At 33.5% G+C, this 27,375-nt stretch overlaps 1 protein-coding gene across 1 annotated transcript in view; it reads right to left on the bottom strand.

Moving 5' to 3' along the window:
- LOC100374458 (unconventional myosin-VI-like) overlaps window positions 1-27,375 on the bottom strand; it is a 56,490-nt gene that overhangs the window by 4,299 nt on the left and 24,816 nt on the right. The window contains exons 4-26 of the mRNA XM_085505116.1: window positions 27,210-27,283; window positions 25,709-25,838; window positions 23,046-23,151; window positions 22,764-22,920; window positions 22,356-22,520; window positions 22,133-22,213; window positions 20,285-20,468; window positions 18,939-19,083; window positions 18,425-18,674; window positions 15,621-15,693; window positions 15,313-15,440; window positions 14,410-14,505; window positions 13,234-13,525; window positions 11,590-11,720; window positions 10,810-11,017; window positions 9,412-9,564; window positions 8,043-8,140; window positions 7,014-7,222; window positions 6,346-6,504; window positions 5,004-5,102; window positions 2,753-2,856; window positions 2,376-2,516; window positions 578-829 (exon numbers count right to left, since the gene is read on the bottom strand). Of these exons, the coding sequence (XP_085361242.1) occupies window positions 578-829; window positions 2,376-2,516; window positions 2,753-2,856; window positions 5,004-5,102; window positions 6,346-6,504; window positions 7,014-7,222; window positions 8,043-8,140; window positions 9,412-9,564; window positions 10,810-11,017; window positions 11,590-11,720; window positions 13,234-13,525; window positions 14,410-14,505; window positions 15,313-15,440; window positions 15,621-15,693; window positions 18,425-18,674; window positions 18,939-19,083; window positions 20,285-20,468; window positions 22,133-22,213; window positions 22,356-22,520; window positions 22,764-22,920; window positions 23,046-23,151; window positions 25,709-25,838; window positions 27,210-27,283 (3,435 nt within the window). The remainder of the gene's footprint in view (window positions 1-577; window positions 830-2,375; window positions 2,517-2,752; window positions 2,857-5,003; window positions 5,103-6,345; window positions 6,505-7,013; window positions 7,223-8,042; window positions 8,141-9,411; window positions 9,565-10,809; window positions 11,018-11,589; window positions 11,721-13,233; window positions 13,526-14,409; window positions 14,506-15,312; window positions 15,441-15,620; window positions 15,694-18,424; window positions 18,675-18,938; window positions 19,084-20,284; window positions 20,469-22,132; window positions 22,214-22,355; window positions 22,521-22,763; window positions 22,921-23,045; window positions 23,152-25,708; window positions 25,839-27,209; window positions 27,284-27,375) is intronic.

Below are 27,375 nucleotides of genomic sequence, written 5' to 3'. Positions count from 1 at the left end.
GGTAAAACATGGAATTAGAGCATGACCTCACCAAAGGTCACACATCCTGGCATTTTATTCATGACCCGTAAAAGTCATACATCCTGGTATTTTATGCATGACCCCCTAAAGGTCATACATCCTGGTATTTTATGCATGACCCCCTAAAGGTCACACATCCTGATATTTTATGCATGACCCCCAAAAGGTCACACATCCTGGTATTTCTGGTATTTTATGCCAGACATCCTAAATGTCATACATGCTGGTACTTCATGTACCCCCCCCCCCCCCAAAAAAAAAACACATTCTGGTATGTCTGGGTGTAGACTTTCTATAAACAAGAAGAAAGTACCAGGATGTACACACATGTCACACAGACTTTTTCACACGTCATACAAACAACTGTAAGGTATTCCTTTTTATTGTTGAGCGAAAGTGGAATAAAAAATAGTCTCAACAACTGCTGATAAAACTATAGTTGATGATGGATAATAAACTGTTTACTGTATTAATCTTCCAGGTACTGGTACCATCAGGAATCCATCAGTCAAATAAATATGCTGGCCCTGAACATGCATAACAAATAATAATTTACCTGCAACAAGCAATACTGGTTGTTTATCAGGATGTACTTCCATTTGTCTAGCAATCCAGGGTCCGTCAAAGTGAGCGTACCACCATCCTTTCTTTTTGAACTCAGGATCTTTATGCTGGTCACTGGGACGTACAAATGGCACACGGAAAAATCGTTGTTCATTGTTGACTGGCGCAACTGGCTTCTTGACAGGAGCAGCTTGTGTTGGTAATGGTATCGGGATGAGTGGACCCATTTCTTGCTGCTCTGTTGCTGTAAGGCGAAATGTGGGAAGGTGTAGAATTAACTTTCAATACAAACTATATTGACAATACACCCAAAGAAGGTTTCTTGGCTACAAAATTGCATAATTTTCACTGAAATTTTTGTTGCTTGCAAAATTAAAGTTACAGTTTTATCGGTACTCACATCTGATCAATTATATGGTGTGTGTATATCAGTTTATTCAGATAATACCACATTTGCTCTAATAGAAGCAAATCTCGCTGGCATTTAATTTTACTATTTTGAGTAATTTCATTGGGTTTTAAGTTCACAAATTTGGCATAGAAACAATGCGTTCTATTATTCTACATTATTTATTTTTTTAATGAAAATAGCAAAATTAAAAACCAATAAATAATGAATGAGTTTACAGTATAAACCAAAAATTGGGTTTGTATATCGACTCATCAAATTACCTATGACTTATTGGGTTTGTATATCGACTCATCAAATTACCTATGACTTATTGGGTTTGTATATCGACTCATCAAATTACCTATGACTTATTGGGTTTGTATATCGACTCATCAAATTACCTATGACTTATTGGGTTTGTATATCGACTCATCAAATTACCTATGACTTATTGGGTTTGTATATCGACTCATCAAATTACCTATGACTTATTGGGTTTGTATATCGACTCATCAAATTACCTATGACTTATTGGGTTTGTATATCGACTCATCAAATTACCTATGACTTATTGGGTTTGTATATCGACTCATCAAATTACCTATGACTTATTGGGTTTGTATATCGACTCATCAAATTACCTATGACTTATTGTGACCATACAAACAACAGTATGTTATATGGACTTGTACATCAGCACAAATATGGTATGGTTAATTTGACTATTGGGTACAATTATAATATGCAGAGACATAGTAGACATTATATTGTAGTTGGTAATAGGATTATTGTTGATTATCCAGAGTTTGTCCCATAACAAAACAGAACAGGGATTTACTGATAAAATTATACAGGTGAACATGAACTTTACAATTCTAAATTCAGAAAAAAACGTTCTATGTTAACACCAAACTCGTCCAAATTGGCGTCCATACTCTCGGAAAACTACATTGGTACAACACAGCATTCTGATTGGTTATAACAGACTTAACCTATCAAGTGCTATTGCAGGTCAAATCGTGCATGAAAACATGGCGGAAATTGTTTTGTATCGGGAAAACAAAGATAATGATGAACATCTTGATTTTTACTGTTTTCCCACAGCCCATTCATAATTTTTACATTGTAAATTCTGCAATTCTTGTACATAAATAATATTTTAATAAAATGTGCATCTTTATTGTGACTATTTCTGTTTCTTCATTGTAAACATGTTGTAGAATTCATTCCCTAAAGAAACTCTCTAATCTGGCACTTGGTGATGTAAAATTGTCATTTGCATGTTTTTTTGGGGAGAGGGGGGGATGCTTAGTCAAGATGCTTAATTTTGAAGCTAAGTATGCTGGAAGCAAAGTCAAACAAATATGGTAGATACTTTTCAATTAAATTTACTACGTACCAGTATCAATAATTGACTTAGGAGCCCTCTGATCGGCAGTTTCGTTCTTTACATTACGTTTTCTGTTCTTAGACTTCCATGCATGGTAAACTTTAAGACGACGATGGAACTCTTCTCGACAAGATTCAAGCATGTCAATCTCTGGAAAACAAACGTGAATATTTAACAGAATGTACCCCAACAGGGTCAAGTGATTGACCAATGAAAACAGTACAAGCTTATTGAAAATATCCACATATGGTACAGAAGACCTCAAGTAATATTACTTCTACACATTTTTAGTCAAGTTTATGTCATGGGTGAATTTACGATTTACACGTAAGACAAAATACACTGGGCTACAGCGACACAATTTTTTTAAGCAACTTGTTACTTACCACATGATGTATTTATAGCATCTCTAAGTTCAGCATACTTCCATTTACCAAGGTCATATCTCTTCAGTAAGTTGGTTTGCTTTTGAGCAACCACCTGTTCCGATCTAAGTAATGAAAATATAGACATGAATGTACATACATGTTATCAATATCACTCAAATGCTATTGAAATATCAATTCATTAAACCCTTATCTGGTCAATTCAATGTACATATAAAAATACATGGAAATAGCAGGACAAGGGTTAAAATTTGTACCACTGAAACTTCAACAGGTCAGACCCAATAAACAACTTGCTCCAGGGATTTGCCGTTTTAAAATTTCTATATGTATTTTTTTTAAAGTTTGTGACGTTTTGCTCGGTCATTGGAGGCCTGTTGCTTGATATGGAAATACAAGATTTGAGTTTATACAAACGACAAAGCTTTTTCAGACCATGATTTTCCAACCAGATTTAATTCTATATGTTTTTTTAGAAATAGTCTCTGATTTCATTTAGAAATAGTCTCTGATTTCATTTAGAAATAGTCTCTGATTTCATTTAGAAATAGTCTCTGATTTCATTTAGAGTGTCTTGCGCATTTCATGAGATAACAATTTTTATTCTTCATAAATTCAAAATTTGCTCACGGCTCTAGGATTTTCTCTTGAAAAATCCACGAAGCAAGTATTATTTTGGGGTCTGGTCGTACAGAAATATAATGAATTCTATGATAAGTATGATATTTATTATAACACAAGGTCTATCACCATAACTTCCAATGGTGTATACTACATTATGCTTCAATGATTCCTGAAATGATAACCGTTACAACTCATGATGAAATGTTCCACAGGTGACCTTTGACCTCAGGGATAACAATTTGACATAGAATGAAATTAGAATGAGAATGGATATGTTTGTTAGAAAGTGGTACATTGTATAACATCATTATGTTAAGTGATCATTGATTGTATGAAAAAGGCTGGCAGTATAAAATATTAGTTTTGTTTAGGAATCTAATGATAGTAGGTTATATTTCAGATTGCAAATTGCCGAAAAAAAATCAAAAATATAATCATGAGTTTTCTTGATGGAATGAATAGAAAAATAATGTAAACTGCATGATTTTCACTTGTCAGGAAATGAAAGCAGTTTACAGTAGTTATTTCCATGGAAATAATTATAATTGTTTTCCCACTTAAATTTATAGTTTGATATAAAATATTGAAAAAATATCAATTTTACTACTGCTTTTACTACTATGATGATTTTATAATATGCACAGTAAGAGCATTAATTTTCCCAATTAGTTAGTTTCAGCATATTTACAGATTTTTAACAGTAAAACAGCAAGTTCTATTGTATAATCAGTTAAGTATTTATACATAACACGTATGGCACAATGCTACATGTAACCACATGAAGTGAACACAATCATTATATCACCAACATTTTTTATATAATTTTGCACATTATATGTGTTTTTCTACAATTTAGTTACTTATAGACCAAATAAACCTAATTTCAAATTGTCAACTAGTTTTGATACAAATTTTTGAAAAAATATGGTTTATTTTGTAAGAAGTGATTAAAGTTGATTGTGGGGTTGAAAGGTCAATGTTGTTATGAATAATGAGTATTTAGTATGAAAGTTAATTTGTTTTAATTTGTTTGTTAGAATTGTTAGCACCTTGGGGAAGCCTGCATTGGTTGCATAGCTTGCATTGGAGATATCGGCTGCATGGGAGACACCGCTGGTGTAATGCTGGAGAAAAGTAAAGTGAAAACAAAGACAAAGAAAAAAAAATATTCATAGATTTGTTAAATCAGATATAAATAACAGATGCTGGTAGACACATGCAATACCAAGAACAGGTTAGTACAAGTACACATAGGCATAGGAAAAAATGAAAAAATAAAAATAAATAAATAACAAAAAAATATCAAAGAGACAGGTGTTGTTGAAATTGTTAACATTGTTGACCAATTCTGTTAGTTGCCGTAGGTTACGCGAGTTGTTAGACAACAATGAAGGGTAAAAACAAAATTATTTAACAATATGCTATAATCATAAGCTAGAGGGCGCTATACAAGTAGTGAAAGTAAACATAACTTAGAGGGCGCTGTACGCACAGAGGAGGGATGTTACAGTGGTATTAAAGTTGTTACTAATACAATATTTGGTTTGTTGTTTTCTTAATTCTATCTTTGCACTACAACAAAAAAAAACAAGTTTCTTGCAGAGTAGTTGATTAGCATATTGCCTACCTTTGCAGGGGCTCTTCTTGTACCACTTCGGCCTCATTTTCCTGTGCAAGACGCAATGCAAGCTCATAATCACGTCGCTCCTGTTCCAACTGAGTTTGTCTGAAGCGAAAGAAATGTGAACATTATAGAGATACATGAAGAGAATTTGATGACAAGATCCAGTTATGATTTTAAATTATTAGTATACATTTTATTAAATTTATCAGTAACAAATCTACATTAGACATCCAGATATCTTCGTCATATTAATGAGATTCATTGTACCGGATTCTGCCGTAAATTCGCCCAGGGCAGTTAAACGGCAGTTCGGGTTTTTAAAAAAAATAGAATGGGACCAAGAAACCACCCAAGGCGATTTTTCGGCAGTGTTTTAAGGTATTATTTTAATCTTTTCTGATGCCTAAAAGTTTCGCCCTAGTCATTGACGCTTATTCAAGAGTATTGATGTTTATTGCAACTAGCGTGAATGGGTTAGCTTCGTTTCGACAATAAGCTGTTATCGCTGTAAACAATGTTAAATTATTCTTCAAATGCTCAGTTTATCTTTTGAAAACAACTAATATTTGTTATTTAAAAACAAATCATGCCGCTTTCCCATCAAAATCCAAGCAAAAGATCGTACAACAACATCGCCAAATCTCTTCCGTGCTGCATTCAATAAATTAACATATTTAAATGAGCTATGGTAATTTTAACATGTTGGCATCATCCATCCTTTTTCATTGATTAATTATCGATTTGACCTATCAGGTCAAAGAACACCATTTCAGGTCAAAACATTGCGGATATTCATTTCTACAGCATCAAGTGTTGAAAATGCGATCGGAATCAGTCACTTACGATGGAATAAGTTGAAATTTATTTGCATTTCATAACAATTCAACGAATTTATTTTTTGTACGTTATTATAATCATCACTAGATAATAATCAACATTTGTAAAACGCAGCTCGACCGGATTATGCTACTGCGATCATTTGCTACTAAGCAATGCAGTTGTGTTCGTTGTTATTTGAAACTTTTTAATTAAACTTTTTAATCCAGCTAGAAAAAAATGTATTTTAGATTAGCTTCTGCAATAGTTTCTTTCGTTTTGGGTGGTTCAACTGCTGGTGTTGAAAATCGGCGTAGGTGGATTTTTCAATGAAAATATAAGCCCTCCTAAAATTTGTTGGAAAATTTGAACTCCAAATAAGGGCCCACCAGCCGTGAAAGCGCCCAGGGCGATTTTTCAGATGGACGAATTTACAACAGAATCCGGTAATATTTATGTAAAGTCCCAGGATGTGTGACTTTTGGGGTCAACGAAGAGTCACGACAAGTTTTAGGATTTGTTTAATTACCTCTTCTTTTCTTCTTCCATCTGTCGTTTTTTCTCCGCCTGCAATTTACGGTCAGCGTCAAGTTTTTTCTTCTCCTCTTCCTTTCTCTTACGTTCTTCTTCTGCGCGTCTTTTTGCTTCCTCCTCTTCTCGTTTTCTCTTGGCCTCCATCTCCGCTTTGCTGTACACACAAAAACATTTATTTACTACCCATACCCATAAACTCAACCTTGCTTTAAAAATTGAGAATCTTTTATTTGAAAGTTTTAACAGAATATTCACCGCAAAGTAGAATCTATAATGCTTTTTTTCTAATAAGATAAAAATCAGATAATTCAAGGTAGGATGTCTTCAGAGTTGTGGGCATGTTGCACGAGTATCAGCATAAATCACAGAATAGCGGTCTCACGACCCTAAAACGTTTTGGAAGAAGACTGGTGTCAACAATTTTAAATTACTGAATATAAAATAAATAAATAAATAATGAAGTAGTCACTTTTTACCTTTACTGAATAGAGAACTTGAATTCACAAGTTTGAAAAAACACAAATTTGATTTAGTACCAATTAAGAACTGTGTTTTTCATGAAAAAAAAGGTTGAAAAGTCAAATCTAAATCAGAGGTCAATTTAAGAATAGTCAAAAGAAAATCCAATATGGCTGACACAAACTATATATTCACTGAACTCACATTCTTCTCTCCTCTTCCTCTTTTTTTCTGATGCGTTCCTCTTCTTCCCTTTTCTTACGTTCCAATTCCATCTGTTCCTGGATTTTGCGGAGTCTTTCTCTTTCTTCCACCTCAGCTTTTCGCTTTGACAGTGTTTCCAACTCTTTGTTCATCTTGCTTGCCAGATCAAAATAGGCAGAGTCTATCTGCTGTCTGGTCATATAAGTTGTCTGAAAAAGGAATTTTGCGAAAAAACAATTAAATATAACTCATTTTTAACAAGCACATTTTTGAAATGACAGAGCAGAAAAAATCACAAATAAATCACAAAAATATTAGTAAAAAATTGATTATTGCAGATATTGCAAATACACACTATTCAAGCAATCTGAATACCATATTAGCTGTATTAGGAATATGGGTATTTATGTAAATGATAGGAGTGTCTATAGTCATACTATCAGTAAGTTATATTTTGAGGGTCAAATAAAATTAAGAGTGTGTTTCTGGTAACATTGAAAACAAAAGCAGGGTACGTAGGTCAGGTTTATTTTATCATAATTGTTGTATTCTGTGAAAATTAATTATTCTCAATTTATTATTCTGCAATGCTGCTTGGACTATACTTAGTATTTTTAATAATACACCACATCTTGCATGAACAGGTTGGCATTTTAGTTAAAACAATGAAGAATTTCAAGTACAGCTGAAAGGTGTACCTATTTTCAATTTTGGTCATAAAAGGTTGGCATTATTTTTTTTATTTGGTCTAATGATCCAGTACATTAAATGGCATCTGTGTGCTTCTAATGGAACAAATAAAGTACATGTAGTGGTTTTCAAGAAAAGTTGACACCAGACAAAATAAAAGTTATCCTGGAATATGGAAATAAAGGAACGATATTTTCAATATTTAATGCATGCTAAAAATGAACAGTATTCCTAATTTATCCCAAACTACATGTTTTGTTTTTTTCACTGTAGAGATATTGAAAATGAACATTCAAGATTGGGTAAAAGTGAAATGAGACGAGTAATTGCAAAGCTCACCTTAATCTTCTTAACCAGGGAGTCCATACTCAGTTGTACACTGTTCACGTCTTTCGTTAATTTCTCTTTCGTTTTCTTATCTCCCTTAATACCATCCACTGAAAAGTAGAATTTAAAAATAATGAGTAGATGACCAAGAAATATTCACCATCTTTAATGTTGCAAAGAATATTCACTTAGTTTTAATTCACTAATTATCAAGAAACAATAAATTCAAATGTTAACTTTACACAGTATGTATGATTTTTTTTTGAAAAAAGTTTTTGTGCAAGGCAACATTCCAGACATGTATATCATTGTATATTGTGTTTGACATATAGTTCATGTTGTCATATACTCTAAATACTTTATTTTCGCTATTTTTGCTGAACGAATGATTCAGTGAAAATACAATCCAGTGAATATACTTTTTTTCCTATATTTTATATTCAACTTGTCAAAAATCAGTGAAAATAAATTCCATACAAAACCCCCAGAATGTCTAATCAGCGAAAATTAATTCCAGCTAGGAGTATTTTACAGTAAACAATATTCCATATGATAGGGATGTGTCACTATTTTACTATTATAATGGCATTACCTAGATCATTTAGGCATCAGTAAAACAAGTGATCATAAAACTTGGTAAGGTAAAGAGTTCCTTTTGCACCCCAATCCGTAATCCTAATTCCAAGCCCACTAATTCAATTGTAAATACCCCCTTTAGATAACTATAAATGTCCTTAGGAGAGGTATATATAATTAAACATGGTGAATGCCGGAGGGTAAGGAGGGTGAATGTCGGAGGGTAGGGCTAGGGTTAGTATGTTAAAGAAATTCTTTCCCCAAAGAAAATAGCAGGAAAATGTTTTTTACAAAGTTCAAACATGACAGAAAGATTTTTGTTCTTGTGAGTAATGTAGCTTTAAAGCATCACGTCCCAATGATCAGAGGTGTGAGTTGATACTTAGTTACAACACCATATAATTCAACTAACTGTATGTAGAATACTGACTTTCTGTAATATTGTGCAGAGAGCACACTGTTTTTTTTACAGCACTGGACCTATAAGTTCATATTCATCCCCTCCCATAATATCACATGTTTGAGCCTTTACCAATTTTTCTATGTTGTTCAACTGTGGTCAGAGTAGTGAATTGGTTCTATTAGTGGGGCATGTACTTAAATTACAGAGGTGTGTCTATGGTCAAAATAAGTCATATTTTAATATTTGAGTATACAACAAATGTAATTTTTGGTTTACATGCACTTCTATTGGAGATGCCCTTCTAATAGAGCAAATAGGGTACTGATATTGTGCAACTCTTTACATTGACAACTGGTGTTTTTTTACAGACCCCTTTTCTAAATCAAATTGTTTAACCCTCACCTATTTTCCTCATGCTATCCAACTGTGTACGTAGAGTACCGACTTTTCGTAATCCCTTGTAGCGAGGGCGGTGTTTCTTCACCGCATTGTACATACGTATACAGCTCTGTATCTTGATCAAAGCCGCTCTACGGTACAATAACTTGTTCTTCACTGTGAAATAAAACAGGAAATATGAAAAATACACTCAATGTACCCAGTATTATTATCAAGCAACTATTGCAAGGATGTGAATGAAAACTAATATATTATAAACTGCTTCAATTCCACACCAGACAAATTTTTGTAGCAGTAAAAATTTTACTGGCGCCCACAGCGTAATGAAAATTCCAAGAATCAAAAACGGTTTACAGTATGAACCTAAGCCAGTGTTAACTGACTAATTTTACTAGTAGAACTACTGGCAATTTAAAAATACTCGACTGAGCGGAATCCTGGGTAATGTTAATTTCAGGTCACAATGCTGCAATGTAAACAAGTGTTTGTATCCATGTTCTTAAATTTGAATATACAACATTACTACAAGGTAAACTAAATTAGCTACTCATGTTTTACAAGCAGGTTTCAATGTGCTTTCTTCAGCATGTGAATGCCCTATAGAATTCCACGGTGAAGTGTGACGTTAGTCTGTGGCAGAGAATAGGAAGTATTGCAAAATAAATCGTGCATTAGTACTGTAAAATCTGTATTAAAAGCTGCACCTTTAATATAAGTCACACCCATTATTTTTGGACAATTGAGAACCAAACATTTGTACACATGTGTACATATGTGTAGATGCTCTAATAGAAGCCACATCCCCTTTGTTGCATTGTACCATTTTAATAGAAGCAGCAACTTTTAATGCAGATTTGACAGTATATTTATTTTTTTCTATTCTATGCCCATCCAAGAAGGTAAAGGTAATGAAGAGACTGTTTCCACCATGATGACTAAGGAAGACCATGGAGGAATGATGGGGATGGCGGTGGGATAGCGAAATGTGTATAAGCTTCCAGTATGAAGTCTTAACAATGACTGAGCGGGAATGAAGGAATTTCAAGGAAAGGACGCTTACGCTCCGTGTGCAACATTCTATACAGAGATAGGTGATTGGTTAGGAAAGGGGGGCCCTGTAGGTCAAACATTCCGGAGGGGGGCTTGATGATGGTATGTATTTACACACTAAGATTTGTGTCAAACACAAATCCACAATCATTGTCCAATGTGTAGTTTGACTGGTGACAATTTTAAATTCAAACGTCTAATGTATTTCGTTAATTTAGACCATTTTTCGACACAATAAACTTTCACCCCCCCCCAAATCAAACGACTTACAATTTCTGTGTATCAGTTTTAACGATAGCCCCTAAAAGACTATATACAACTCTAACAAGTATATCATTCACAATTACTTACATTTAATAACCATCAGAGTACCAAACTGTGCATACTTCCACCGTGTACATATCAACCATCTTTTGACTTTCTTGACTAAGTAGGCCAAGTGATCGGGGTCTGACTTCATCAGCTGATCAAATTCCGCAAATTTACCAGGTCTAAAGAACACCTTGGTTAAACCAAACTTGTAATCATTGTCATCAAGACCAAGAGCTTTAAAAAGAGCCTAGAAGAGACACAAATAGATTAGTTTTTTTGTGTACATTATAATAATAATAATATTTTTTAATTACATCATAATGAAAAAAAAAAAAAAATTAAATATGGTATAACCCATTAAAACTGCTCAATGATAGGTCAGTATATGTGTGAGTGTTGTAGATGGTTAAACAGATAGGAAATGTACTTATCTAGCAATCAAACTGCTCAATGATAGGTCAGTATATGTGTGAGTGTTGTAGATGGTTAAACAGATAGGAAATGTACTTATTTAGCAATCAGTAAGAATAAACTGTGGCTTAATTACCTTTAAAATGAAGTGAGTAAGTGAGTGAGCGAGCGAGTGAGTGAGTGAGCGAGCGACTAGTAACAGAGTCAGTCAGTAGGGTAGTGAGCGAGTAGGTTAGTGAGCAAGTGACCAAGTCAGTTGAGTGACTAATTCAGTTAGTGAACGAGGTCACTGAGGGAGCAAGGTAGTGAGTGAGTGAGTGAGTGAGTGAGTGAGTGAGTGAGTGAATGAATCAGTGCTGTAGTGAGGTAGTGAATGAGGTAGAGTAAGTGACCAGTGAATAGACTTACCTTACAGAATAATCTTGGATCAAGTCGTACCAATTCAGGTGGCATATATCTTTTGTAGAGACTATAGAGTTCGGCGAAAACTGTACGTGATGGATAACCACCTTGCATGAGATCCAGCACTGACACCATTCCTGAAAGTGAACAAAACAAAATAGTGTACTGGAAACTATTCTAAATAAGGCGAAAATTCATGCATTAAAAAAAACATGGTAGATATTGTTTTACATAGTGTTTTCTAACAAAGACTAGTTTTACCAGAATTTTGTAACAAACTAACATTTTACTGTTAGTATAGTCATGAATGTGTAATATAAATTTTTTTTGTTTTTGAATTGCAAATGTCAACTATTTGAAGTGCCTATTTTTGAACCAAATTTTTATTTAATATTTCGATCTTGCCTCATGAAAAAATTAGAGTCATCAACACTTAAATTAGCAGAAATATGGTACCTTGTATTGTAGTTTTCTCACAATAGAAAAAGAAGTTTTCTGATATGACTGCTCAACAGATAAAAATGAGCTCAGGCCAATTATTTTTTTTTAGTACTTGTCACTTTGACATTTGCATGATTGGCAGTAAATGATTAAACATAAAATTTAAACAAACAAGCCATGCATGGCACAGTCACCGTTAGTTTAAAATTTAAGATATATAGTTTTGTTTATAGTATTATTATAGCTGGAATATAACCATGTCACGAATGGGATTACTTGACCATTCTGAGTGATATTGCTCCGGAACAGCATTCAAAATCAGACATTTTGAATACATGTATATATATAACATGATATAACGAATATATAAAATTTGAATATAATCAGTCAAAGCATTTAAGAGATATGGCTCTAGAAGCCCATTCATTAAAACAAAATGGCCGTCAGACAGCCATTTTGAATTTGATCTGAAAAATAAACGATTTAAAATAAAAGTTTAAACAAAATCCATCCATAAATGCCAGAAATGCTTGATATTTGATTTTTTTTAGCTTGGTCATTTTGAATAGGATAGTCAAACCAATATATCTGTTTATCTATGACATGATGTATAATGAATATTTAAAATTTGAACATAATCAGTGAAAGCAAGTCAGAGATATGGCACGAGAACCACATTCATTAAAACAAAATGGCCGCCAGTCAGCCATTTTGAATCTTATCTAAAAAACAAAATTATTTGCATCAAGGTCCCATAATGTCCAATGTATATACCAAGTTTGAACAAAATTCATCTGTAAACAGCCAAGAAATGCTTGATTTTTAGGATTTTTTAGCACAAAAATGGCCACCATTCGGCCATCTTGAATCAGATCGTAAAACAAAATGATGTGCATCAAAATCCTATAATGTCTAATGTATATACCAAGTTTGAACAAAATCCATCTGTAAACAGCTGAGAAATGCTTGATTTTGATGATTTTTAGCACAAAAATGGCCGCCATTCGGCCATCTTGAATCAGATCGTGAAACAAATTGACGTGCATATGTATAATATCATGTATGATGTATGTGTGAAGTTTGATTGTGATTGGTCCAGGCATTTCTAAGATACAGGTCCGGACGCACTCACACACGCACGGACACACGAAGGTCAAAACATAAGTCCCCGTTTTCGGACTGCGTCCGAACGGGGACTAAAAATCTTACCTGCACACTGTAACTGGTTGAGAATCTGGCCACCTTCAAACAATTTACCAACCATCTTTAGATTTGGCTTAATACAACGAATGAAGTTAGAACCATTCCCCTCAAGTTTTTCCATTAACAGACTCAGCTGTGTCTTGAATTTGTTGCCAACGCTGATGAAGGATAGTTTCTGTATTGATTTTGAACCTTGCGTTTCCGGGAACAACCTTTGGACGAATCCATCTTTACTCTCCTGCATAAGGCACGCTAATGAGGCGTGTAAAGCGTCATTGTTTTTATCAATAAACTGAGACTGTAAATAAAAAATAAATATTCACAATAATATTCATCTTTAAGATTACCAAATCAGTGGAGTGGAGTGGATGGGAAGCAAACCTTCTATTTTATTACAAATAGTAATACTTTTGTTTTGACTTGACGCCAGCAGACACTTACAATAACCACCAGAGCAACAAAACCCTCACTGTAGAAATTAATTACAGATATATATAAAATATGCAAGTTTTTATCTAGTGTAATACAGCCCTCAGTTCTGTTACACAGGGTAGACGTCAACACTGCCCTCTATGGGTAGGTAGGTAGGTAGGTAGGTAGATCATATACTATCAATTTTTAAGAATATCTACATATTGGAATTCAAAGTCTATATGAATTGTTCACATACTTAATCAATGCTTTGATTGCAATTTCAATAGATTAACTTTGAAACATAACTGTCCACATTAAATTGTAGCTGCACAGTGAACATGTCATGTAACTAGCACATAAAAAACAGTGACATTCAATGTCCAGAACTGTCACCTGGCAGAATAACATTTAAAATGTGTGCATTCTATTTTTCTGGATAGTCTATGCTATTCTGTGCACATTACATACCATACATAGTTACGTAACTGTAGTCCTTTATCATTACATACAACCTTAATTATGGCACATAATTTTGAAAATTTTTAGAATTGTCTAGCTTGGCTGTGAATGTGCAAAGTGACTTAGCAGAACTCTAAAAACTTGTCTCTATCAATATTGTAAACAATTAATGTTGTGTGAGCCTTTCCTACTCACATATGCAGTAATGACAGGGTTGCTCAAATGTCAAGAAGTCACTAGAACACTTTGAATGTCACTATTTTTTCTACCAAAATTTTAATCTATAAATTTAATCAAATAGCAACTCACAGTTTGGTAGCAGACAGCACCGGCAAAATGACGGATCAAAAATCCCTCGTCTTCTCTCAGGTTTCGGTGAGCAGTTAGTTTTGATTTACGGGGAATCTGAAATAAAATTAGATAAAAGTTTACACTTGAACCTGTATTTGTCAAGTCAGAGAATTTGTAACATGATTGGAACAGTAACTCTGTAACCAATGATAAATTATATGTATTTGGTTAAATAGACATAAAATTGTCATCATTTAATTATGACCCCAAGTATTTAGGTGCAGTCTTCAATTAAACAGGGGAAGATACTAATCACATGTATCAACAAATGCAATGTTTATTAGCAGCTGGTTATTATTATTTTAAAATTCAAAAAATGTTACAAATTAAACAGCAAAATTTGAAAATAGTGAGCTCCGACAATTAATTGGGCATGTATTTATGTTATGGCTGTTTATTAGAATACCTCCATGATTAAAAGCATGTATGCACGTTGTAAATTCAGTTGTTTTCCTAATATAGTATTGAATAGATGTAAAGTACGTTTTGTAGACAAGTACTTGTATCAACGCTGCGAGAGGGTTTGCTGATGACATCAAATCGGCAAATGAAATGTTTCTTTTTCAGAGACAATGAGTTAATTCACTCATTACTGAGATGAAATTAAATTATCTCTGTTTCAGAGCTACTGCACTCCCACATTTATTTTGTGGTTTGTTTACACAAAAAGTTGGATTAATCTGGTCTATGCTGCATATTATTACGCTCTTAGAATTTAGCTTAAACCTGACCATGAGTGGAATGTGTTTAACTGCAAAAGTACTGCAGATTTAAAGTGAGAATCAATTGATTTTGTCTGAACACTGATACCATCAAATCTTTGTTAAAAATAAAGATGAGATCATGTAGTATGACACTTACATCAATTCTGTAGTTGTTATCATGCTTTTTATGAACCACTGCCGTAAAGTTATTAGGATTTGCTTTGGGTAGTTTACTCTCTTCATCCAGCTGGTCCAATATACCACCTGGTTTTAATTCTATCATGTCTATAGATAAATGAAAAAAGAAAATATGATAATTAATAAAAGATAAGAAATTGAAATTAAAGGAACACATTGAACAAACAAACAATAACAAAAATATTATAATTGATTAATTCATTAGGATTCTCACAATAATAACAGTGCCATAAAATTCAGAAACTTATATGTGGGGTGACTACATACCTATAACATCTTGGTTGTCCACGTAACTTACATGCGCCACACCCAGACCTTCTCGCTTGTATAATTCTTGTTCCTGAGAATACATAGGTAAGGAGTGGACCATTAGAATACATAGGTAAGGAGTGGACCATTAGAATACATAGGTAAGGAGTGGACCATTAGAATACATAGGTAAGGAGTGGACCATTAGAATACATAGGTAAGGAGTGGACCATTAGAATACATAGGTAAGGAGTGGACCATTAGAATACATAGGTAAGGAGTGGACCATTAGAATACATAGGTAAGGAGTGGACCATTAATTAGAATACATAGGTAAGGAGTGGACCATTAGAATACATAGGTAAGGAGTGGACCATTAGAATACATAGGTAAGGAGTGGACCATTAATTAGAATACATAGGTAAGGAGTGGACCATTAGAATACATAGGTAAGCAGTGGACCATTAGAATACATAGGTAAGGAGTGGACCATTAGAATACATAGGTGAGGAGTGGACCATTAGAATACATAGGTAAGGAGTGGACCATTAGAATACATAGGTAAGGAGTGGACCATTAGAATACATAGGTAAGGAGTGGACCATTAGAATACATAGGTAAGGAGTGGACCATTAGAATACATAGGTAAGGAGTGGACCATTAGAATACATAGGTAAGGAGTGGACCATTAGAATACATAGGTAAGGAGTGGACCATTAGAATACATAGGTAAGGAGTGGACCATTAGAATACATAGGTAAGGAGTGGACCATTAGAATACATAGGTAAGGAGTGGACCATTAGAATACATAGGTAAGGAGTGGACCATTAGAATACATAGGTAAGGAGTGGACCATTAGAATACATAGGTAAGGAGTGGACCATTAGAATACATAGGTAAGGAGTGGACCATTAGAATACATAGGTAAGGAGTGGACCATTAGAATACATAGGTAAGGAGTGGACCATTAGAATACATAGGTAAGGAGTGGACCATTAGAATACATAGGTAAGGAGTGGACCATTAGAATACATAGGTAAGGAGTGGACCATTAATTAGAATACATAGGTAAGGAGTGGACCATTAGAATACATAGGTAAGGAGTGGACCATTAGAATACATAGGTAAGGAGTGGACCATTAGAATACATAGGTAAGGAGTGGACCATTAGAATACATAGGTAAGGAGTGGACCATTAGAATACATAGGTAAGGAGTGGACCATTAGAATACATAGGTAAGGAGTGGACCATTAGAATACATAGGTAAGGAGTGGACCATTAGAATACATAGGTAAGGAGTGGACCATTAGAATACATAGGTAAGGAGTGGACCATTAGAATACATAGGTAAGGAGTGGACCATTAGAATACATAGGTAAGGAGTGGACCATTAAATAGAATACATAGGTAAGGAGTGGACCATTAAATAGAATACATAGGTAAGGAGTGGACCATTAGAATACATAGGTAAGGAGTGGACCATTAGAATACATAGGTAAGGAGTGGACCATTAGAATACATAGGTAAGGAGTGGACCATTAGAATACATAGGTAAGGAGTGGACCATTAGAATACATAGGTAAGGAGTGGACCATTAGAAGTAAGGAGTGGACCATTAGAATACATAGGTAAGGAGTGGACCATTAGAATACATAGGTAAGGAGTGGACCATTAGAAACTCAAGAGGTAAAAGCAGGATTGAAAAAAAAATTGTGCAGAAAGAAATCATTGAAGAAATATCCTGCCTGTTTTCCATTTCTAAAAGTCTACTCAAGTGCAGTGTATGTTCTAATTTGACATAAACAATATATTTCACATGTGCAGTATATATCACATGTGACCAATCTAAAATCTTATATATTGAAAAAAGGAAATTGGCACATTATAATATGAAATATAAATTGTACATGCATTACCAACCATCTTGTCAAATAGTTATGGTACGGTTATTCACAAAATACAGGAATTTACATCCAAGTGAATCGTATAGTGAAGGTATAGATATAAGGTGTCTGGGACGTGACAAACATTCAGGTATTTTGAGCATGACATTAATATTATACTCTTTTTGTGGGCTAAAACGATAAAACTATCAAAACAACACAATCTAAAGTTGTGTTTATACAGTATTGGGTTTGCGCCCGAGATACACTAGTTTGTATATTAACATTTAAATGAAACTTTGGATTCACCATCACCCACACCGCTTGTTGTCTGCCACTTCAATCTCAGTCTGAGTTTCAAGGTACTGGGACATGATGGTCAGGATTAACAGGCATTCAGAACTTTCACTGATTATATACAAGTAAAAGTCGGCAGTTGTTATCTACAAGTTCTGTCAGTTCGTTAATATCCCAGCTGCTGATCACATCTTCTTGTCAATACTACATGTTATAATACTTTCTGAAAATATTCCTAACATGACTACACAAATACATTTGCTAGAGAGTTTTGATAGCTTTTATGAATGCATAGGAAAGTTTTGTGTCAGTGAAGTTTAATTATTATGTCACCGACAGTGCCTAGAGGCAAATCAGTTCTGAAAGCGAAAGTTTTAGTTTAACCAACCTTTTCTTTTGCAGAGTCTTTGAAACATAATGTTAAATAATAAGGTTAACAAAAGACCGGAATTTAAGTTCATGTATATTGTATATACTCTGATTATTTGCTTTGTATTTTCATTGATCAGGTGGATAGGTCAAGCAGTTTAAAATAACAAAACTTATTGTAGCACTCAGTGACATAGGTTACTAGGCATATAATAATGTGCAATATTTGCCAAGGATCACATGGCAGACACAATTTTTAATACACACCCACCTCTTTGAGGACTCGTTTGTTAAAAAACTGCTGGAGTTTCTCATTACAGTAATTGATGCAGAATTGTTCAAAGCTGTTGAGCTGAAAGTATTCAAATCCAGCAATGTCGAGGACGCCAATAAAACAATTCGACTGTTTATAAGGAAAACACTGGTTAACACGTTCTACGATGTGATCAAATAAATGCGAGTAGATGGCCTTAGCCAAGGCGTCACGAGCATGAGAGGCTTGGTCTTTTCGTAGTGGTACTCTGTAATCATAGAAAAAAAAACCCTGAATTTTCTGCTCGTTAGGAAAAGTACAAAAATGATATCATAGGTAGGCGATTAAACAAATAAGTTTTTATATTAGTATTATCAGCTTATTTATTCATTTCAATAGTCAAAGTTTTATAATATCATTGTTATGCTTGATTCTAGTCAAAAATATCCAAGGCAATACTGGTAATGACCAAGCCTGTTCATTTTTAAGAAACCCCAGTTATAAATTCTGTTCTGAAACAAGTTAAACTTACTTGATAAGTGTGCCTCTACCGCCACCTTTAGCTGTCTGCATAATACGAGTGGTTAAGCTCTCACGCAGATCATCAGCTGCTACCATCAGTAGTGATGCAGTTGTCTTGAGAGATTCCTCAGCTGTGGGGCACACCATACTACCACCTAGGGTGCACAGATACATAAAGTGTTAGTACACAATGTAACTTTATTAAGGAGTGGAACATTAAAAACTCTGGGGCAAAGGCAAAATTGAAAAACAAAAGCTGTACAAGAAAAAAATCATAAAAAAAAATCCTGCAGAAATCAATAAAAAAAAATAAAAAATCGGCACACCTATTTCTCAGAGAAAAATATCACTCAGAGGAAAAAAAAAATACAGCAAATTCATCAATGAAAGCAAAAATTAGCAAAAACTAAGTGAAGGAAAAAAATATTTCACGTAGTTCTTTTGCCATTGTGCAGAATGTGCATTTTCTGAGTTTTTTTGTATATTTTCAAGAGATATTTTCTGAAAGCAAATTATACACAAGAATACTGATCAGCTTTGATTTGGAGATTATAAATTTAAAGAAAAAAAAATTTAAATCAGGAATTCAGCATTATCCATCTTGTCTATAGAGAAAAAAGAAATAAAAATTGAATAAACCTCATACAAGTTGCTATATTAAAATAAAATATATTAATTAATTTTAAATAAATCATTTAAAATTTAAATAATTTAAATAATTTTATTAATATAAAATATACAAAAACAAACTTCATTTTTAGATTGAAATTGAATTAAATTTGTTTGTGCTCTCATTATTTTTACATACAAGTGGTAAAGCATGCCAATCACATTTTACTTTATGTTTACTAAACTAAAAACTACTTCTTTGTGATTAATTTCCACGAATAATATTTTTTAATAAACTGACATGAATGAACACATCGTTTACTTTCTTGTTTCTCGCAACTTAGAAAATGACAGATTTTTCCACAAATAAACAATGAAAATAATATTGATAGACCACATACAAATGATTAAAATTAATAACAAATATTGAATGAAATTAAAAATAAATTGAGACCTTGGAAGGCAGAGATAGTTGAGGATGCAGCTATGATGAAAAGAATATGAAAACAATAATTGCAATGAATAAATAAAGCAGGATATAAAAATTATGCACAAATAGGTTGGTAAATATCATTTGAATGCAGAGAGATCGACACCCCCCCCCCCATGAGTCTACTCAGGGGGTCTCGGGTCTCTCAGATATACCATTTTTCTGGGTGTCACTAGAAATTATGTTGTAAACCAATACAAATCACCAATAAGTTATTAGTCATTGTAAATGTTTATAACTGAGAAAAAAAAAGAAACCTTTTGTATCTTCAGAACTTTCTTCCATTTTAATATTGCCAAGATGCAGAACGCCGGCGACAATACGGTATATGTCCATTTTTTCTTCCTTAGATATTCCCAGCTTATCCATAGCACGGTCAACTTTAAGGAAATCTTTAGGGTCATCCAGTATGATGTCTCCCAAACCACCCTGCTTTTTGTGCTGTAAAGAGTGATAAGATAAAATTAGAGAGTAATATATACTGATAATGACCTGATACAGTGTAACATGCATTGATATAGACCTATACATTGAGTGCATAATGAATTGATCTTGACCTGTGTATAAACATTTACATAGAATATTGACTTATTACACTGCTGAACCTAAAGATGAAATGTACAGATTACTGAAAGTCCATATTGACAGACACAGCTTGATACATGTATGTGCATATAACAATATTTATTTCATGCTTAATATCTCAGGAATGTTTAATTCTAAATTTAAACAGATTCTCTGTGTCTCTCTGAATCTGTTGTTTTGAGATAATTCCAGACTGCGTTTCACATGTAAAGTTAAAAAAGTTAAGTTTCATGAGTAACAAGTTCAACTGAGTTACATTCATCATTCTTCACAGTCAAATAAACCTATATACTGTAAAATATTTTATTTTTAATTGGAATTTATTTTTGCTTTAGAGATGATTCAGTGAAAATTAAATCCACCTTTTTTCCTATATTTTTCATTCCACTCAACAATCAGTGTAAATAAACTTTACTTCAAACACCCAAAAAGTCTTTTCAGCAAAAACTCCAGCTAAAATAAAGTATTTTACACTAGGGTACATACAATTTTAAGCACCGATCACAAAATTATTTTGAAAAAAAAAAATTGGCAAGTTCCTAGACATCAAGGAAATAGCCTTCCAAGATGGCTGCTTGTATCTAGGCAACCACTTACAAGACTATGGGACCATGTTCAGTTACCACAAATACAGATATGTAAAAAGACAACATTTAGTTTTCACATCACAATAAAATCAACATGCAAGTTTTTGTTACTGCAAATACAACATTAATGACATACTGTTCTGTGGGATTGAAACAAATATGATGTTTGTAATAAAAGTCTACAGTACCAGAGGTACATTACTTGGGGTTTGCAACTACGGTGACATGATACCAAGATCCCGTTTCAATCTCGCTCTCGCAGAAGCGTTCCAACTCAAAATGTGAATGCGCATGCCCGAGGTAACTAGGATACTGGGATGTCCAGGTGGATCAAAATAGCTGCTCACGATATGACGGATTACGATAACTATATTTTCTGTAAATTTTCGATGTATCACATTTTTTCACTATGAATGTGGTAATACATTTTTTTATTGATTATTACAAACTGCCTATTTCATGTCAGCAGGTCGTAGCATCAGTCTCGCTATCTACGAGATGAGACTTGAATGGGATCTTGACATGATGTCACCATACAGTACTATGCGCGTTGCAAACCCCAAGTAATGTACCTCTGACAGTACTTAATTACTTACGTGATGGAAATAAAAAGAAAAGTAAGTACTCATGGTAAAGAAAAGAAATGTTATGAAGAAATGAAAATAATAATCAGATAATGAAAAAATGACAAAATTGGTAAATTATGAATCAAAGCAAGAATGGTATGAAAGATGAACAAATCAAAAGTAAGCAAAATAGACTCAAATGCAAATTAAAACATAGTTAAACCATGAAAACCTTGCACTCAAAGATTGAGTACATCCATTATTACTCAAATCAGCAAATAATCTGACATCATCCAATATTATTTAACATGGCATGTATATCAAAGCAAATACTGAACATGTGTATGTATAAAATAGTTGACATTACCTGGGCACTTGTACGATTTCCACTCAACTTGCCAGAGCTCTCTTTAGTTGTGAAATACTGTGTACAGCCATGTTTTAAATACTGACAACAAAAAAGACAATTAAATTTAGTCAAAAGCAAAGCAGTGAAACATAATCAGTTCCTCTATTTTGCCAGATGACAGTTCTTGACATTTGAGGTTACTTTAGCATTGATGGCACTATCAAAAGATAATTGAACCTACATGGTAGTCATCAGGAGTGGTGATCTTTAGCTTCTTTCGTAGTTCGTCAGGAGCACCAGAACACATTCTGTAGAAAATATGGTAGTTTCTTTCTTCCTGACTTTGCATCACAATACGAGATTTTTCAAGAAGATAATGGGATACGTATCCACCAACTACTACATTCTATATGTGCAAGAAAAGTCATTTATAAAGTTAATTCCTATTGGTTGCTCAGGCATACAAACTGAACCAATCAGCTGATGTCTTTTGTAACTAGCTTAAAAGCCAGTCGCTATAACATACCATTTAAGGTTATAGTGAAGTATGTCGTAAGGGCAGTTATAGTTTAGTTAATACGGAATGTGACTATTTTTCATCAGTGTGGGTCTTAGCATATACAGTTTATGAACTCAAATAATTACTCACCTTGTCACTAAAATGCATTTCTACAAATTTACCAAATCTACTACTGTTATTATTTCGCATCGTCTTGGCATTACCGAACGCTTCTAACAGTGGATTGGCCTCTACTATTCGTTGTTCTATCACACCAGCACCCGAACCGTGAGATTCCGTCAAATACCTGATGAACAGACAATGAATTTCAGTATATAGATTATTTCATTGCTAATAACAGAAATTCACTTCATCTAAAAACGAGCATGCTGGAAGAAATGCAGGACAGACAATAAATGTTGAAATCAGTACCTTAGAATATACTTAGTAGATTCTGTTTTGCCAGCACCACTCTCTCCACTCACTATAATGGCCTGACTTTGTTTAAACACTTTCATATCACGGAATGCTTTGTCAGCTGTAAAGATGAAAACAAGATGAATTATGGGATACAAAATGCATCACTGTTACAGCCGTTCTGAGAATCATTCGGACAGTCAGTTAGCAATATATGTTGGAACTTTGCAAAACACTTGGGTCTTTTCCAATCTAGACTTGATGACGCCATTGTATTGGCATGCCCACAATTGGAATCATTCCATTATCTTGCAAGATGTGGGTAAAACACTGTTTTCAAAACGACACGTGTTGGTTACCATATATTAACAGGTTATATGTTGTATATGCATTCAAAGTGTTATTTTAAATTGTTATAACCATTTGAGTCCACCTGACATAGCGTAATTTACAAAACAACTCCTGAGTGTTGAGTAACCCCAGGTATTAATGAACTCGTCGTTGGCGGGAAGGCTCAAAGTAAAGTTTCTTAGCGGGACGCGCTGCAGTTTCGCGACAGTTTTGGGCCAAACTAAAAGTTGTTTTTACATTACTGGTGCTGTGAGTACGTCAGGGATACACAGACGGAAAACTCTATTATAATGGTTTGATGGAGTTTGTCAAATCAAAAGTGCCTTCCTTGATCGAATCACTTTTTCAACAGTTTGAAAATGACGGGGTATAACTGAACGACAGTTATTATGTCTAGTCCATTTTTGTAACAGGTCCAACTGACTAAAATGAGCGAGGGGTTGACATTTTTCGACAGATTTAAGCAACATCCAACTTGTGATTTTCAAAATTGCTGAAAATAATTACAATATAATTATAAATCAAAGAAAGCTTAGAAAGAACTCCCGTGTGCTGAGAGTTTTGGAGACACATTAAAAATTAATTCAAAATTACTTATACTTGAGATATTGATGGAATAGCTGAAAACTAATTATACAAATAAGGTAACTAATATGAACAGATTTAAGTGTAAAACTAATAAGGTCTGCACAATGTACCAAGTTTCATTGAAATGTGATAAGAACCAAAATAATATTAGTTATTATGCTAATTAGAGAATTAATATGAACAGATTTTAACCCAAAATTAATCAGGCTGTCTATTGTCCTAGAGCATTTATGGACCAAGTTTTATTCAAATGTGATGATCAATACTTGAGATATCAGTATTAATTAAATATGTTAATTAGGTGATTAAGAAGCATAAATATTTACCAAAAACTAATATGGTGCATAGTCTTAGGTTCATTGAATGTGATGGGTACTCTTTAAAAGTTTCATTGAAATCCAATGAGTGGTTTTCAGACATCAGTGCAACAGCCATAGAACAGCAAAAAATTAACTAATTATGCAAATTAGGTAATTAATAGGCACAATTATTTATCCCAAAATTAATCAGGTCTCTGCATAGTCCTAGAATATCTATATCGCAAGTCTCATTGAAATGTGATGATTAGTACTTGAGATATCAGGTGAAAAGCTGAAAATTAACTAATTATGCTAATAAGATGATTAATATGCACAAATATTTACCCAAAAACTAATTACGTCTCTGCACAGTCCTCAAGTAACTATGTACCAAGTTTCATTGAAACATGATCATTACTACTCGAAATATCAAAAGCTGAAAATTTATTAATTATGCAAATTAGGTAATTAATATGTACTGATATTACCCTAAAAACTATCAGGTCTGTGCAGTGTCATATGACACCTATGTACCAAGTTTTATTGAAATGTTATGATTAGTACTTGAGATATCAGTGGAAAAGCCGAAAATTGATTAATCATTATGTAAATAATAATATTAACAGATTTTTACCCAAAACTAATCAAATCTGTGCATTAGTTTCATTGAAATCCAATGAGTGGTTCTTCAAAAAATCAGTGGAACAGTCATAGAACAGCTTAAAATCAGTTAATTATTATGCAAATTAGGTAATTAATATTCATAGATTTTTACCCAAAACTAATCAAATCTGCGCACTAGTTCAGAGCATCCATGTGCCACATTTCATCAAAATCCAATGAGTGGTTCTTTAGACATAAGTGGAACAGTCTTGGAACAGCTAAAAATCAGCTAAGTATCATGCAAATTAGGTAATTAATATTCATACATTTTTACCAAAACCTAATCAACTCTGGGCATTATCCCAGAGCATCTATGTACCAAGTTTCACCAAAATTTGATTAGTGGTTCTTGAGATAACGGTGGAACAAAAAAAGTGACATACATACATACATACATACAGACAGGGTAACTGCAAAGACTCCCTTTTGTGCTTCGCACACGAGAGTCAAAAATAAAGAATGGTTGCTGTGAACGCACGCTAGATAATACTTACAATTAACCAAGTCGACAACCCCTATGAAATAGTAATCCCAAACCACGCGCCCGTCACTCAAATAGCACCGACAAGTCTATTTTGGGCAAAGACCAAAATGTTTTGCAAAGTTGCAAGTCATTTTGCTAACTGACTGTCCGAATAATTCTCAGAACAGCTGTAATAGCCATGAACAAATTGATGAAGAATGATAGCAGTGTATACAAAATAGAACTTCTTCTGATAATAAGTGAAAACATAGATATGAATGAAGTCATACATCAAAGAGTTGAAACTAACTTACCTATTGCGAATACATGAGGGGGTAAAACTCCTAGTGATTTGCCTTGGTATTTTTTAATTGTTTCTTTTGAATATAATTGTGGCATCTCACAGTATGGGTTGACGGCAATCAGAATATTGGCAACATAAGTCTGAAAAGAAATGTCAATTAATCAACTTTGACTATTAAGCTATAAATATAGGCAAATTTAAGACAAGGACAACAGGGAACTACTCTATGTAGTAACATACTTTGTAATATTGTTTTGTGATTTCATTTGATTCTATCCACATAAATTAATTTATTTCATCATAAGCAAAAACAAAAAATATTTTTTTTTTTCATAAAGTTGAATAAATAAGTAAATCTGAAATGACCTGATTATGGTGAGTATCACTGAAATAGTTCTCTTTAACTAGTCTAGTACATGATCTTTCAAATAATAAATATAATAAATATTATGATGATAATAATAAATACTAAAAATAAATAGATAATGAATTTATTCAAAACCAATATAGAGGAAGTTGAATATTGCATTCGGCTGTCAGGAAAAGCTAATAAAGGTGTTTTCTTTTATAACATCTTAAGAATAGAACAGAAATTTAGCAAAATATGAGCCTAATTAAAATTTGATTGTGTTTTCAAATTGTCAACTTCCCATTGTTTTGTCAAGTGAATGAGGAATGACAATATTGACTACAAAACTGTTTGCTGCTGCTTTTTAGTCTACTCACATTTACAGTTTTATTCAGAATTTGACATTTCCCATCACCCTAAAACAATATTGGCCTCCATATTCTGAATACAAGTCGTTGTTTTTTTTCAATGATAGCTTGGTCATATAACTGTTTTCTTGTGTTAACCAATTTTCATTCATTGTTAATCTTTATTTTAACTTGTTATTGTCAGCTAAGTTAAAAACATCTTTTATCGAGAGAGTTTGGCACTTCAGAAAAGATCAGTTTACTCATGTAAACTTCATATCGCATTGTTTAGGGATAACATCATTTTCAGCTTGCAGAGCAGATGATAAAAACATTTATCAGACATTTCTTGTTTAAAGATACATACTGTGTTCACATGCATGCCAAAAAGCCAGTTTGGAGACCAGCTTTATAGATAAGCCGTTGTTGAAACATGCATGAACAAGATAAGGTGGTGCATGCCGATTTAGTTTAAGATGTCCTTAAATGAAAATTCTCAACCAGCACCCTGTACTGACAGAAACGGTTTTAGCTTGTGTTAGCTGCCTTAAAAGCATGCCCTCATTGTCAGCCTCACTCTGGAGTTCCATTCATTGCTAGTATTTTAAAAAAACATAGCAGCCAATGATAATGCCGGCTCAGTTTAGTCTTTATACATGTATGAACACAGGACCAATTAAAACCAATGATAACGATTGTTTACAAAGTTAGTCAAGCATACCCACAAAGAAATTTGTGAAGGAATTCTCATAAATTGGTGTAAGTCACTGCATCTATATTCATCTTTATCATATTCATATCATATTAATACTCACATATATTTCTTGTTTTTTGTATCTTAATTTGACATTATTGAGTAGTGTAGCTTCATTCAGGTACATTAAGGCACCTGTAAAAAACAAAATAGTCACACGTCTCATAAACAAGGGTAACCTGTCGCTTTTATTAGCTAAAAACAAAAGACAATAAAAATTCAACACA

The sequence above is a fragment of the Saccoglossus kowalevskii genome, chromosome 11, assembly GCF_978046115.1.
Source record: "Saccoglossus kowalevskii chromosome 11, keSacKowa6.1, whole genome shotgun sequence".
NCBI lineage: Eukaryota > Metazoa > Hemichordata > Enteropneusta > Harrimaniidae > Saccoglossus > Saccoglossus kowalevskii.
The sequence above is the reverse complement of the archived record's forward strand: the minus strand, read 5'-3'. Positions and strand labels throughout refer to the sequence as shown.